This window comes from Pempheris klunzingeri, chromosome 13 (assembly GCF_042242105.1).
Source record: "Pempheris klunzingeri isolate RE-2024b chromosome 13, fPemKlu1.hap1, whole genome shotgun sequence".
Taxonomy (NCBI): domain Eukaryota; kingdom Metazoa; phylum Chordata; class Actinopteri; order Acropomatiformes; family Pempheridae; genus Pempheris; species Pempheris klunzingeri.
In genome coordinates, this window is record NC_092024.1 from 10,120,715 (window position 1) to 10,136,160 (window position 15,446).

At 43.2% G+C, this 15,446-nt stretch overlaps 1 protein-coding gene across 1 annotated transcript in view; it reads left to right on the forward strand.

Annotated features, from left to right (window-relative positions):
* The first annotated feature begins 1,270 nt into the window (after window positions 1-1,270).
* The window catches only part of LOC139211790 (ryanodine receptor 3-like), a 66,913-nt gene continuing 52,737 nt past the window's right edge, over window positions 1,271-15,446 (forward strand). The window contains 14 exon segments of the mRNA XM_070842179.1: window positions 1,271-1,334; window positions 2,208-2,277; window positions 2,876-3,032; window positions 3,673-3,837; window positions 4,254-4,375; window positions 5,294-5,474; window positions 6,485-6,620; window positions 8,118-8,213; window positions 8,501-8,619; window positions 9,903-10,036; window positions 10,730-10,971; window positions 11,266-11,458; window positions 13,143-13,359; window positions 13,445-13,549. Coding sequence (XP_070698280.1) covers window positions 1,277-1,334; window positions 2,208-2,277; window positions 2,876-3,032; window positions 3,673-3,837; window positions 4,254-4,375; window positions 5,294-5,474; window positions 6,485-6,620; window positions 8,118-8,213; window positions 8,501-8,619; window positions 9,903-10,036; window positions 10,730-10,971; window positions 11,266-11,458; window positions 13,143-13,359; window positions 13,445-13,549 — 1,995 coding nt within the window. The 5' untranslated portion in view covers window positions 1,271-1,276.

Below are 15,446 nucleotides of genomic sequence, written 5' to 3' on the forward strand. Positions count from 1 at the left end.
TTATAGCTCCCCAAACGGTACAAATTCTCAAAATCTCAAGGCATCTGTCATTCAGTTTTATGGTTCCCCGAATGCTCAATGATAAACTGGAGTTTCCATCTGGGTCGATGATTACAGAGAGAGTCAGACATTGGCTGAACTCTTCCTGAAAGGTAACGCCACATTTAATGCTAAAGTAATAGTTTCAATTTTGATATTAGATGTCAAACTTCTAGAAATGTCAAACTTTCTATGGAACCCACAATTGTTTGAGATTTCTTAACAGACATTTATAAAGAAAGTTTCATATAACCTTACTCTGACAGGTTCATTGTATTAAATGATTTTATTCTGTAGAACAGAAAAGTAGAACCATGCAGGTAAAATGTCTCAGCTACTGAAGATGCTGAATTCTCTTGATAGAGAAATGTTTCCATCTTTACCCACCTACAGTCTTTGACAGTTCAGCCCTTTTACTGTCTCTGGTGTGCATGTAAGCAAATAAGTACATACTGAATATATTCTTTCTTTCTTTCTTGCAGCACTTATCCATCTCCAATGGCAACATCCAGGTGGATGCTTCTTTCATGCAAACCCTGTGGAACGTCCATCCCATCTGCTCTGGTAGCAACATAGAAGAAGGTAGAGACCACACATCAAACCCCCGGCCTTCACGATATCTTCACAACTTTTTCCAATATTTATCCATGACTCTATGGGATTTTTTTTCAAGTGTGCAAATTCTATAAATCAGGAGAAATATAAATATCAGAAAAACATCAGAAAGAAACTCACTGACAGTAAAGAAATGAGCAGGTGTGAGCTGTCAGATGAACGTGAATTAGTTTGTTTCCACTAATTAGGCCTCGAAAGGCCCCCAAACATTTAAACATCTGTCTGCTTTTCAGAATTAAATAAATTTAGCTGTTTGATAAAACACAACAACTCATTCAACTGTTTTCAAAACATCTGATTATGAATCTGATTCAGAGACCACTCCAGCATTAATGCTTGTTGGTGGCTATATGGGAAACTCATTGAATATCAATAATTTGTTATAATCCAATCTGCTTCGATTTCATTAACGCGATCTTTAAAAAAACCACCTGAGCGCAGAAGTGCTCCCTAAATTTATGATCCACTTTTGTCCGGATTGCGTCTCTGAGATTGCGAACATTCACAGTGGAGGCAAAAGCAGCAACAAAACAGGAAATGACACGTCTGGAGTCACCACTTGTCTTCTGTCTCCCTCCTCCAATAGGCTACCTGTTGGGTGGTCATGTGATGAGGCTCTTCCATGGGCATGACGAGGTGGTGGCCATCCCAGGATCAGACCAGAGTGAGGAGCAGCAGAGGTGCGAAACACAGCAAGCATTGAACAAACTCGATTACACTGCAGCATTTAGGGGTCACACTTTAGTGATGGCAAAGCAGTTATGTAGCTCATAAGAAGCCAAATGACCTGTGGGTTACCCATGGTTCTTCAGCTCCCACCTTGCTTCATAAAAATGCCTCTGACCAGTGTGACACTCGGCTCTCCAGGGAGCCAAAATGGCTGCTGTGTTATTTTTGTCTACAGTGTTGCTGCTTGGTGCCAACACAGATAAGGTAGGCCGCAGGAAAATGGCACACTGGGCTTGAAGTGGGTCAAGACAGCGGGCAAAGCCCATTCACACTCAGTCAGGTGCCAGGAGATGTGTCTTCCTCCTGGGCGCAAACACACATACTCACATGGTGTCTATTTTTAGAACAGAGCACGGCAATGTGGGAGCGAGATTAGATATTAATTTCCAGCTTTGGCTTTTCTCCTACTGTTGTCCTTGAAATTCAACAGACGGAGCAAGGTTTTCAGAGGTCCTCAATCTTTCTGGGTCAGATCAAACACACTCCAAGCTGTCACCAGGGGGGTGATGAGCGATTTCTTTTATCTTTGGACCCAGTCACCCATATCATTGATAGACAGTGTAGCTGTGGGTTATCAGGGCGCACATGTCTCTATTTGAAGGATGCGATGCTGCAGTCGGCAGTGTAAATACAGCATGTGATTCACTGTGTGTGTGGGTTTATGTGTCTGAGGCGAACATCCTCCCAGTGAATACCAGTCTGACAAATGAGAGTAAAGAGGTGGTGTTCTCCTAAGCCAGGATGAATGACCTTGACGGCGTCAGACATTTAAAGCATCCACAGACAGACCACCCACTCATGCTTCTCTGGCATCCCCAGGATAGTCAACTATGAGACGGGTAAAGCCGGTGCCAAGGCCAGGTCCTTGTGGAGGCTGGAGCCACTCCGAATCAGGTGGGTTGTGTTTCACATGATGTGTTTTCTGTTCCCTTCCTTCCTGTTTCTCACAACCTATTTTTTTTTCATTTTACATCATTCTCTGTCCCACCTGTTTCTTTGGTTGTGCTGTTTCCTTTTTCTATTTTTTTCCCACTACACCCATTTGGCCTTTCCTCCCTCTTCCTACCTATGATTTAATGCTGCACTGTGCCTCGCCTCTCTGCCTCTTTATTCCTCTGTCTCTGTCCCTCTTTCTCTTTCCTATTGTCCGTCTCCATTTCTCTTCCTGTGATCCTGGCTATTTTACAGCAACACAGGGATGTAGCCTTTTTTTCCATTTCAGTTCTTCTGTCAAATATGTTTGTCACATTTATCGTGTTTTTGATCCTAGCTTGTTTTGAATTTCCTGAACAGAAACAAAGTGCATAATTGGAGCAGTGTTTTCAGCTATTTGCTAATTATTCCACCGCATGGCATGATAGATAATTAACAGCTGGCAGCAATGTTTAGATCAACTAATTAGCGGATATTAGACTTCCAGGGCTTATGAAAGGCAACTTTTTCTCCTTGAGTCTTTGCTTCATTTTAATGCGTGGGCATGTGACCTTGACAGCTGGAGCGGGAGCCACATCCGCTGGGGCCAGCCCTTCCGACTGCGGCACCTGACAACCGGTCACTACTTGGCCCTTACTGAGGATAGGGGATTAGTGCTGCAGGACCGGGAGAGGTCTGACACCATCGCCACCGCCTACTGCTTCAGAGCCTCTAAGGTGAGGACACACATACACACACAGATACAAGGGCACAAGATGTATTCGCCTACTGTTCTTCAAGCTAACCTGTGTCACAAAGGGTCAACCATGCCCTGCTCATTACACACCACTGGAAAGGATCACCTCTAAACCTTTACAAGTGAGCTGCCCTCTCCCCTTGGACTGGAAAATTACCATTTTTTTTCAAGGATAATGAAAATTACCAGAATTATTGGACCAGTGAAAGCTACGCCATCAAGGTTAATTTAGCTGAACTTGCAGACTCTGACTCAACCGTCCATTTAGCCACATTCTGTGTAATGGAGTTTCTAGATATGGCCAGCGATTGTGAGCTAATTAGTGACCCTTTCAATGTGGATTTAAAGCATGCCTTATAGAATATAAGTGAAGTCATTTATCACTGAAGTCCTCATGTCGATTACAGGTCGCAGTTATATCTGATCCTAATTGCAAAACAGATCCAATCATCTCACTTTGATGGATAGGGCTACAAACAGCAGATGCAGTTGACATTTGGTCGGTGGTTGATCTGCATGCAATTTGTCTGAATGTGCACATTTCATGATTGTGAAAGTGTGCTCACTCACTCTCACACTCACACTGACTTGACATGTTCATCTTCTCCTCCCCTGTGCAGGAGAAGCTGGAGCAGAGCCCCAAGCGGGACATCGAGGGCATGGGGGTGGCGGAGATTAAATACGGGGACTCGCTCTGCTTCATCATGCACGTGGCCACGGGACTCTGGCTCTCCTACCAGGCACCTGATGTCAAATCTGCCCGTCTGGGTCCCCTCAAGAGACGAGTGAGTGGAGACAAACATGAGCACACACCATTCTGTCATCAGATGCAAGGCACATACAAAAATACACTTAATTAATGAATGAATGAGATTCCTTGAAGCAGATAATTATTTTGAGGGTAATGAGTTGATTGAGTTTAGATGATTGTCTAAATGATTGTGACTAAATATAAACCTTGTCCCTTGGCTACTGTGGTAGAAGTGATAGAGGTGCGTGAGCGTGAAAACGTGTCCTCTGTGTAAACACAGCCAGATAGCCTGTAGTGTCAGCACCTGTGCTCCAGACATTGTGGCTCAGTGCTGGCTGGATAGCTGGAGACTTTCTCTCCATTAAATGGCTTCCTCTCCCTTTTCTGGTAATTTCTTTTGTCCTGTATCATCTCGTGTCAATATTTCTCCTCTTGTCCTGCCCTCTCAAGGCTTGCCTACATTCTGAAGGTCACATGGATGATGGGTTGACCCTCCAGCGCTGTCAGCACGAGGAGTCCCGCGCCGCACGAATCATCCGCAACACCACATTACTCTTTAACCGATTCATCAGGTATGCTAAATGTTGCAGTAACACTGCTGTTCCTCACTACTGCACCCAGTGACGTGATTGCATAAATTGTCCAATTTACAGTCCAAATTTGTCTTGAGGCACTTCATCAGGATGAGATTCCTGACACTGGTACAAGTTGCATAAATGCCACACTGATGATGGTAGAGCATAATTAATAGAGATGATAAAAAGTCTCCAACGGCACTACATCTCTAAAATTACAGATGATGCCTAAAAACCAGACATCTCAAAGCCCCTTAGACTCGCACATAGTCCACACAATGGTGATGTAACTTCCCCACAGATTGTGAACGCACCCGGGGGAGAGTCAAGCTCTGGGCCTGGGAGTTTTGACTGAGTGGGGTGCCAAAGCCTCAGACAGCTCACTCAGTGGTCCACTCATGCGTTTCCAAATGCAAACATTGCAGTGGCGTCACGGCTACGCACGGCCAGCTATGAAAAAGGAAGCTGTGGAGCACTTAAGTGGATGCTTCCTGGATGGATGCTACCCTTATTTGCTATCAAACGGCCCGCTATCCCCTGGGACGGGGCTCAAGGGGCACTCATGGCGAGAACATGTGAGAGTCTGTCAGCCTCCCCTGCGGCTGTGACACACACATCTCCCCACACCCCTCCCACGCGTACGACAGGAGCTATTTTTAGCAGGCCAGCGGAAATCAGCATTTCAGCATGGATGAACTTGTGGGCTAAACATTGTGTTAGTCAGCACAGCCTCTTTTCAGGTCTCTTCAGCTCCCAATTAGAATGGCTTTACTAGGAGGACTGTATTTGCGATGAATGGGAGTATTTTGAAAACTTTACATGATCACAAACGTCAGAGGGGACTGCTATGATGTCTAAATTAGTTTTTTTTTTTGTGAGTGTTGACGTTTCTGTGCTTTCTCTGTCTCCCCCCAGAGACCTGGATTGCCTGGGTGTTAAGAATAGGGCAGTGGTTGCACTGCCTATTGAGGAGGTGCTCCAAACCCTCAATGATCTCATTGCATATTTCCAGCTCCCTGATGCTGAGCTGGAGCACGAAGCGAGGCAGATCAAGCTGCGCTCACTGAAGAACCGGCAGAATCTCTTCAAACAGGAAGTGAGTTCCACCGTAAATGAAGGCGTCACAAAATAACAGCCCATGAAATATCAATTAATAACACCATAAGCTGCTCTGCAGTACAGCAATATATTTAAAAAAAAACCTAGAGTGAAGAGATTGACTTGTGATCGAGGCGATTTTTGTGAGTGACTGCACATATGAGCGAGCCGAGTGCAGCAGCAAACTTGCAAAAGACAAAGTATGTGAAAGGCTAAAGCAATTGATTCTTTGTCGTGCGTTTCAATGCCATCCTGTATTTTGAGGCATTGCATCAGCAGTTTTTGTGGTATAAGTTTTCCCGAGGCTGGCACGAGTGCACTGAGGCTCTCTGCTAAGCCTCTTGGACCTAAATTGCTTTCATCAATTATGAAATGTCAGGCACCGTACTGAGTGGGCCCATGATGTCAACTATTCAAACTCCCCTTAACTGTAACAGGCAACATTGTGGCAACAGTGTGTATCCTGAAGCCGACATGCATGTGTGTGAATTAGCTAAATTAAATATATGTGCATTTTTGGTGGGTTCAATATTTGTAATTTATGCATATTTCAGCAATTCATCTCTCCTCTTATTTACTTGTCTTTTTATGATAATATTCCATAATGGTACATCTATGTCCCACCCCTAATGCATTACATTTAGAAGGTCAATTTGTCACTGCAGACAGCTGATTCATGATTTTTCCTACCATCATAAATCATCCGATATTTCCATTTTGTCTTTTTATGCCCTCCATTTAGCATATCTGATCACTATAGATATTTCTCTGTAGTATAAATCACCATGACAAAACCGGCAAATGGGACGGGAGAGAGCCAGAGGGCTGCGCTCAGGATGGTCAACTAATTTAGTGCTGCATAAAAAGACCAAATTAAGCCATCATACTAATGAGAGCTCTGTGTATTTTAATGGGAACGTCAGTGTGTAAAATGCATGTATTTCTTTTATTAGGTGCGTGTATGTGGTTATGTTGTGTTCATGTTTCGGATCACTGTGCATTTCTTAGGGCATGCTGACTCTGGTGTCCAACTGCATTGACCGTCTGAACGTCTACAACAGTGCCGCCCACTTCGGGGAGTGTGCCGGATCAGAGGCCGGAGCAGCCTGGAAAGACATTCTTAACCTGCTGTACGAGCTGCTGGGTAAGAAGCTAGTCCACCACACGCAAACACACACACGTATGCACAGACACACTTAAACCGAGCCACTACTGTAATCAGTCACAGGGATGAGAGTTGTTGGTTGAAGATGAAGTAACTGCGAGTGTGGTGGTTCAGTAGTGATGAAGAACTTGATCTAGTATTTAACCAGCCATATAAGAGAAGATATTCCTTTATTGGCCCCACGACGGGGACATTACAATGTCACAGCAGACAGGAGGAGACATAAAAAAAGAATATGTACAGTTAAGACAGAGCTGCTGTAACAGGCTGCCACTCGTGCAGCGCCATCTTGGACAGTAGTAGTTTATACAGAAGCCTCACAGTGGAGTATGGGATTCTGAAGTTGCCAGAATTCAGGCAGCTTAACACACACACACACACACACACACCATGAAATACCCCCATCTCCGACACTCAAACACAGACTCAAATTGTTTGCTGGAAAGCTCTTCCAGTGTATGTGATGTGCTTCCAGGGCACCAGCCACACACACACACACACACACACACACCACCATACACACCACTATACACATGCACACAATTTTGGATGTCCCATATCAGCCAGATGGCTTTTTAGCCACTGAATGTCAATTCTCATCACTCTCCCGCTTTCTGTTTTATTTCCTTGTGTTTGCTCTGCTCTTTGTGTTCCTATAGAACAATGTCATCATCCCCGCCTTTCTGAAATCACTTTAACCTCTTGCACTGCTATCATATGCCCCGTCAGATATAAACATATCTCTCTAAAATGATCTGGCAGGAAAATATATATGTATGTTTCTCTCAGTCTCTTTCTGCCACCCTGCTGTCTTCTGCCATATCTCATGAATGCAATGTTTGGCTTGAACATTTCCTTCACCAGTTGTGGCATAAAAGATGCAGAAAATTGTGAGCAGGTATGATTTTCTTCCCGCCAAGGTTAGGATATTTCAAATTTCTAAGTGGAGAATATTAAAAGTTTATCTTTCATCCTGCCATGCTGCGGCCCCTCTGCCCTCCAAGTGTGTCCTTCACACTCTTATTTACACTGATTTCTGGGTTATATTAGTGTTCCAGCCACGTCTCTCTCTTCTCCCTTTCCCTCCTCCACGCACCTGCTCTAGCGCAGCGCTAAGTGGATTTGGGATGCCTCCCTCCTTTCTTCCCTGTCTGTCTGTGTTGGGTGACCCTGTCTTTTTTTCTTCGCTAGGGCATATGTGGGTGTGTTTGTCCGCACATGTTTATGTCTCTTCTCTCCTTGTGCCATTCCCGCCCTCTATCTTAAGCATCGTCCATATTAATATGTATAAGGTTGTCGAAGCAGAACCTCTCTCTTGTCTTGGCTTGGCGTCTCTAGCTTTAGGTGTCATTGTTTTTGCTGTTGTTTACCAAGGGGCATTTGCACTGAAGGGGATCTATCACATCTCTTTGACCAAAAACACAATCTTCTTTCTTCTAAAATTTCACTCATGCACACTGTCTTTGCACACTGCAGCGGCGTTAATTAGAGGGAACAGGAACAACTGCACCCAGTTCTCCAACAACTTGGACTGGCTGGTTAGCAAGCTGGAGAGACTGGAGTCTTCTTCAGGTATGCTCATTATCATTCTCACACATAGTGAGCCCCCAGTGATACAGCATTGTGAGATAGCTTCACAGTGGCAATCCAGCACTCCTCAACAGAGACTTAAAAGATGACACTGCTTGCTTAAAAAATTCTATAGGTAGCACTACTTTCTAAATGTGTGATAAAGAAGGTAGGAGCACTGAGTGTTCCCTGTTGATCTACATGGACTGGATGTCTCTTTGACGAGTGTCCTCTGGTGTGTCTTTTTCTTCTGCGGCTGGTAACTAATTGATGAATGTGCGGCTGTGCAGGCATCCTGGAAGTTCTGCACTGCATTTTAATCGAGAGCCCCGAGGCCCTCAACATCATCCAGAGAGGACACATCAAGTCCATCATATCGCTGCTCTACAAGCACGGACGCAACCACAAGGTGAGCAGCAAGTAGTGCTGTGTTAACCTCAGGTACTGTTTCTGCTGTGATATAAGATAATGCCATCCTCCATTTTTGGAGGATGTTGAGATGCAAGAAAAATGTTGAAATAGAGGTCTTGAAAAACAACACATGCTAAAAATACAATACAATGAGTGGAAAGTGCATATTTGAATAAGGTGATAAGACGTATTAATGAAACATTCTTAAAGGCATAGTTTGACATTCTGGGAAATGTTCTTATTTGCTGTCTTGCAGTGAGTCAGACATTTTTTGTAGGGATTAAACAAAGAAGATATAACGTGTTAATTATTTTGAGCTTTCGAGGTATAATAGTAGTAGAGGTACAGTAGGTGGATTTTGTTAACTAACTTGCTCGCTGTTTCCCTTTTTTCCATTTATGTTAAGCTAAGCTAACCAGCAGCTGGCACCAGCTTCTTGTTTGCCATAAGACCTGAAAGTGGTGTCTTCATCTTCTTTGCAACTAAGCAAATGAGTGCATTTTCCAAAGTGCCGAACTGCTATTTTATGATGCGTTCTGAAATATCACCAGCAACTTGGATGTTGTCGCAAACTTTTAGTCAAGCGAGCAAGCACGCAACAACCACTGAAAGTGTCTGTTTATCTTGCATCCAGTCATCTCCAGTTCTTTCCTCATTAGGCTCACCAGAATGCTTCACTGGATGCACATTCATTTCCATAACAGTTCCCTTTGGGCCTCTTTGTCACCTCTTCTTCTCGTTAGCTACTAATTCATTGTGCTTACCTCCTACCACCATACAAACTTCCATCCTCGACAGAAGGCTCGTGGGGGTTTAGTTGCAGTGCGTCCTCATCATGAATCGATCAGATTCACAGTGAAACGAGATCAGGAGCAGGCACTCAGCTGCCTGGGTCATAAATCAGCCTGAATGTATCATTTTGCCGTGGACGCAGGAGAAAAGGGCCAATGACAAAGCATGGGTGCTCTGGTGTGTCACCCTTGGCTGAGCTTCCTGGCCCATTTAACTCTACAGCTTTGTTAAGCTAACATCAAAGCAATATTATTGGACATGTTTTTGCCCCCAATAAGCAACTCCTACTAATTATGCAGTGGTTGCTTGAAAAGAGTCTGTCCCTAGAGCAGCAACCTGGACAGTGATTAGGGACAAAGATAATTAGTCATTTCTGGGTTTAATGGGGAAAATGAGGTCAATGTGTAATCAGTTATTGGGGACTGTTGTGCACTTCCCCTCAATATTGTTGCTTATTTCCCTCCCTGGTGCCTCCACTTTCTTTTTTAGATTCTGGATGTGCTCTGCTCGCTGTGTGTGTGTAACGGCGTAGCTGTGCGAACCAATCAGAACCTAATCTGTGATCACTTGCTGCCCAAGAGAGATCTGCTGCTGCAAACCCAGCTGGTCAATGATGTCCAGAGGTTAGAAAGCCATCCAAGCACCATGCCTCCTTTCAACATAATGCTCCTCTGATCATTTTTTTTTCTATAATAATATCTATAATTCAAAATAATTATAGAGTAAAGAAGAAAGGTCTAATTTGTTGCAGGTTGTACAGGATAAATCCATCACTCATTTCTACAGTTATTTATAACTAAAACTTACTTTCAAACTAGTGATTTACTGAATTGGACTGCACCATTAAAACATAAGGAATGTCTGAGGAAATTATCTGATTCGTGCAAACCTAATTGAATTTCTTTGGTCATTTAATTTAACGTCGGCGTAACATTTTGTAATTTGAGGTATAACATGTTATTCTTCTGAAAGCACTACACTGACATTTTACATGGCCTTTAAATTGCCAAATCAACCTTTAATCTTTGTACGATGGAAAGAGGCATTTTGGTGAGATAATTTTAACTCAACTTTTATCTCACAAATCCCCATTTTCTTGACACTAGAGAAGTCATCTGCTTTGCTCTGCCTTGTTTCAGGGTATCTGCACTTTTTAGGAACTTAGCAGTAAAATGAATTATCTTGTGCTCAGGGCAGACTTTTTTTTTTAATAGTTTTAAGAAAAAAAAAAACATTACAAATGAATATGAAAATGTGAGGACATCTCACTTCCTCTGAGGGATCACTAATGATTTTATCTTTCACTTTATTGCTAGTATGAGACCGAACATCTTCCTGGGGGTGAGCGAGGGCTCCGCACAGTATAAGAAGTGGTACTATGAGCTGATGATTGACCAGGTGGACCACTTTGTGACCAGCGAGCCCTCCCACCTGCGGGTGGGCTGGGCCAACTCTAAAGGCTATGCCCCCTACCCCGGAGGAGGAGAGGGATGGGGAGGCAATGGGGTTGGGGATGACCTCTACTCGTTTGGTTTTGATGGGCTCCACCTTTGGTCAGGTCAGTGGGAGTAACAAAATTCTCTGTTTGTTGTCTGCAGCTCAACTCATATCATAATAAGCTAACGTATTAAAGATGAGTGGTAACACTGGGCTACAGCCAGGTTGTGTCTAGACAGAATCAGTCCCCTGCAGGGATGATCTCCTTGCCCAGAGTGTGTGTAACTGTGTCCATTTTGTGTGTACAAATGTGTGTATTCAGTCCTTTGCGCGTGTGAGAGAGACGTGATCGGTGCCAGCATCACTCACTGGGTCATATTTCACTTAACCGTGTGTGTGTGTGTGTCCGGAACAGGTCGTATCCCGCGGGCGGTTGCGTCCATGAACCAGCACATCCTGACCTCAGAGGATGTGGTGAGCTGTTGTCTGGACTTGGGAGCTCCCAGCATCTCTTTCAGAATCAATGGACAGCCTGTTCAGGGCATGTTCGAAAACTTCAACACAGATGGGCTCTTCTTCCCTGTTGTCAGCTTCTCTGCGGGGGTCAAGTGAGTGTTTCTCCTGTGTGTTGCTTGAGACAAACAGACTCTCTGAAATTCCTCGATGATGAATGAGCTACACAGAATCACAGAGAGATGAGACGGAGGGAAATAAAGAGAAATAGATAAATGTATATACTGTGTACATATATATTTACAACACTCCTACAGTACACTCACACAAACAATGCTGGCATGAAATCCATCTAATCCACCCACTCTAGTCCAAATTCATTAATCCTCAAGGCCTTGAAATTGGACACAGGTAAGATAGGCTGGCTTCATATCCCGCTCTGTTGCCATGGTGACCACAGATAGTGATTGACAAGACTTTAAAATGGAATTTCAAGCTCCAGCAGTTTTTCCACGATTCCATGATTGAGTCTGACTTTGTAGAGCAAAGAAGCATTTTGCATTAACAGCTTTTACTCTTTGAAGCTTCGAGACACTTGACACCAAGAGGCTAGTTTGATTTTATTTTTGCCACGGAAGATATCTGAAAGCGAATTCAATCCCTATTGCCTGATGAAAATGGATTCTCACAAAGTAATGCCATAACTGACGGTTTCTGAACATGGAAAGGGAATTGAGTTTTGTTTCATAAAAGAAACACTCAAAAGTGATATAGCAACATGTGATTGCGTTTTAAAAATGGTGTAAAGTCCTGAATAATTCATCCTCCGTTGCTGTTTAGACTTTGTCTCATCAGTGAACAGTTTACAGCTATGCTAACATGCCCTGCTTGGGATGTTAGCATGCTCTCCTTTGCCAGTAAGCATTACTGCAAAGTGCTGCTGAGGCTGATGGGATGTCATTAGTTTTGCAGGTATTTGGTCATATATAGGAGGTGGGAATTGGCATTCAGATGTGTTATTCTGCTCCTCTTTTCTGCTCTGTTCTTAATTTAGTTTATTAATCCCCATGTATCACTGTCACTGCTAACTCCACTGTTTGGGCAGCGTGCAGACAACCATCTTCCTCCTACAATGCAGATGGTGTCGCCATATGCTTCTTTCATAACTCAAGAGTCGAAATCAAAAAGCTCATAACATTATTTGGAAGTGTTCCAAAAATCCACGAAACCCAACCTAAATTATGGAGTTACAAGAGCGTCAACTGTTATTTCATCCATCGCCAACTGTTAATGATTAAACATTCAGCGTTTCATATGGAAAGTGCTACCTTATACCAAGTCTTGCGCAGGTTAGAACACCTCCGAGCTTGTACTTGAAACTGACCCAGTGAACGGGGTTAACATCTCCACGGGTTTGAACGTGCCAGAAAATGACAACTTCACATCTTCACTGCTAAATAATTGAGGGCTGCAGTCAGAGTGGGCTCAGCTGCGTCACCACTACTACTTGAATAGCTATTTTGGGGAGGCCTCAGGAGAGCCTCTTCACAGTGATGGCCTGAGAGGGGTTTTTTTTTTTTCAGTCAGAGCTAAACTTGTCCCTGTTAGAGCAGAGCCTGGAACTGATTGAAGAGGGGAAAAAGCAGTTCCCTTTTATCTGCATGGTTGGTTTTCTTCTTACTTGCTGCTTCTTTCATTAGTAACTGTCTGATTACCACTTATTATTAAATATATAATTTATATATCCACCCTCTTTATTAATTCACTTGTTTTTCCTATGTTTTTAGTGTGTAGAATAAGACATTAAGCCAACACACGACCAACACTTTATCTCATTAGGGTGCGTTACCTGTTGGGTGGCCGACACGGCGACTTTAAGTTCCTGCCTCCATCAAGTTACGCGCCATGTTATGAAGCTCTGTTGCCGAAAGAGAAGATGAAGGTGGAGCCGGTGAAAGAGTACAAGAGGGACGTGAATGGAGTCCGAGATCTGCTGGGCACCACACAGTTCATGTCTCAGGCCTCCTTCATCCCCACGCCTGTTGAAACCAGCCAGGTAAACTCACAGGAGAGGAGCTGATTCCCTAAGACGAACATGTTGATAACCTTCTGTAATAACTCTGTCACGTCTGATTCCTCAGATTGTCATGCCGCCTCATTTAGAGAAGGTTCGAGACAAGCTAGCTGAGAACATCCACGAACTCTGGGGCATGAATAAAATTGAGCTGGGCTGGTCGTATGGAAAGGTGAGACATACGCAGGTTTCCATATATTACGCTTACAACAAAATCATCACTCTGGATCGAAAGATAAAAAGCATAATCCATACATTTTGCCATGTTTGTGGAGAAATAAACATCAGAGTTACACATTTTAACAAATTTGAGTTAAAGGCCAGCTTGAAATGCATTGGTTGTTAGCAGACTTAGAACTGAATCATCAAAAGCCTGTACGTCATCTTGCTTTCTCTTTTATAATTTGCGGTTCACACCAAAAAGAGGGTAAGTGGAAAAGAACACTAATTTTCCATGTTCAACGCTTTTCATGCCATTCATTTAGAAGTTTCATTCCAGTTTGTTTGTAGGTAGCTGAGTCATTGTGTCTGTGTTTCATGAATTAACTGAAGTCATGGACTACAAAAGTATCGTTTCACCAATTAAGGGCAGAACAGGATGTTTTGGCAATTTCAGCAATAAACCAAAAAGGAAAGCCTTTATTTTAATTGTCAGCCTGTAGTTTTTCCCATTTTAAAAGAGATTTAATTGATCCTTTGAAGACGTAAACCGTCATCCAAATGTAAACCCAAGGGTTGCTTTTTTGATGCAGTTTTAGTTTGATTTTGGGGAAAATACTTGTTTGTTTTAGGCTTAGCTTAGCTTCCAATAAAGACTTAAAGCAGGGGGAAACAGCTAGCCTGGCTCCATTCAGAGATCAAAAATACTAATAGACTCCAGACTTTGAGTAGGAATTGAACAAACGAGATACAGTGTGTTAATTAGTGTAGACATTTGAGTTTTTGGTTTTGGAGAGAGCCAGGCTAGCTGTATCCCCCTGCCTCTAGTTGTTACGCCAAGCTATCTGTCCTCAGGGTGCAGCTTTACACTTAAGGAACTGATTTCTCGACAAGAAAGTCAATAAGGGTATTTCAAAGAATATCCGAATATGTCTTCACCATTTGTATGTATCCTTATAGGTAAATACAGAAGTAGAATGGCTCTTATATATTTAAACCTGCAAAAGACTCCATGACTTTCTGGTTTATTGTACATTAGTTAAAGGATAATGCCAAAGTGACCTGTTTTGCCCTTAAAGGAACAGATGACAACACAACAATATGGAACGCAGCTCTTATGTCTATAATACAAACAGGCACATCAGAATCCTACCTCTAGTGCTAATACTGCCCGCTTTTACACAGGCCTTCACCCTCTGTAACACCTCAACAGATTTCTTAATTTAGCATGACGTTATCTACAAAGTGTGACAGACCTCGGAGCTATAATTTTCATTTTCACTTAAGGTCAGGTGGTCAGAGACTCTAACAATGTGTCAAATAGGTGTTGTGAGGTAGCCACTGTGCACATAGCATTAGATGTCCTATATCATTTAGAGTTACTCGACAGCTCGTTCTGTGCTCTGCAGTTGTCATTCATTGTGATTAATTACAGCAGCATTAACAATAGATGTCCTACAGCAGAGGGAGCAAAGCAAACTATTGTTTGTTGTTCATCCCTGGTTGCATAAAAATACCTTTTTCATTTGGTTGCTCCACAAATGGAATTCTGCAAGAGAATGAACTGCCAGAGAAGAGGTGTCCCTTACAGTTGTTGTACTATTCACAAAAGAGCTGGCTGGTGTTCATTGGACCCACACACACAGCTGCATATCTGTACACAGCCCTGCATGTTTTCTTGGTAAACATCCTCCATTGCCATGCCGCCTCCTCTGAGCAGTGTTGCCAAAGGGATTATTTGGTTTAAGGTGCAGCCTCGAGAGGGGCCTTACTCATCTCACTTGGTATTCCAGTCGTTCACCTTTCTATCTCCCCCAAGAAAACATGCTCCCTTGCTCCTCTTTCATAACATGCTCACTAGGGTAGACTGTCTTATCACTGCAACCAGTTGCAGCCTGTATTTATACCAC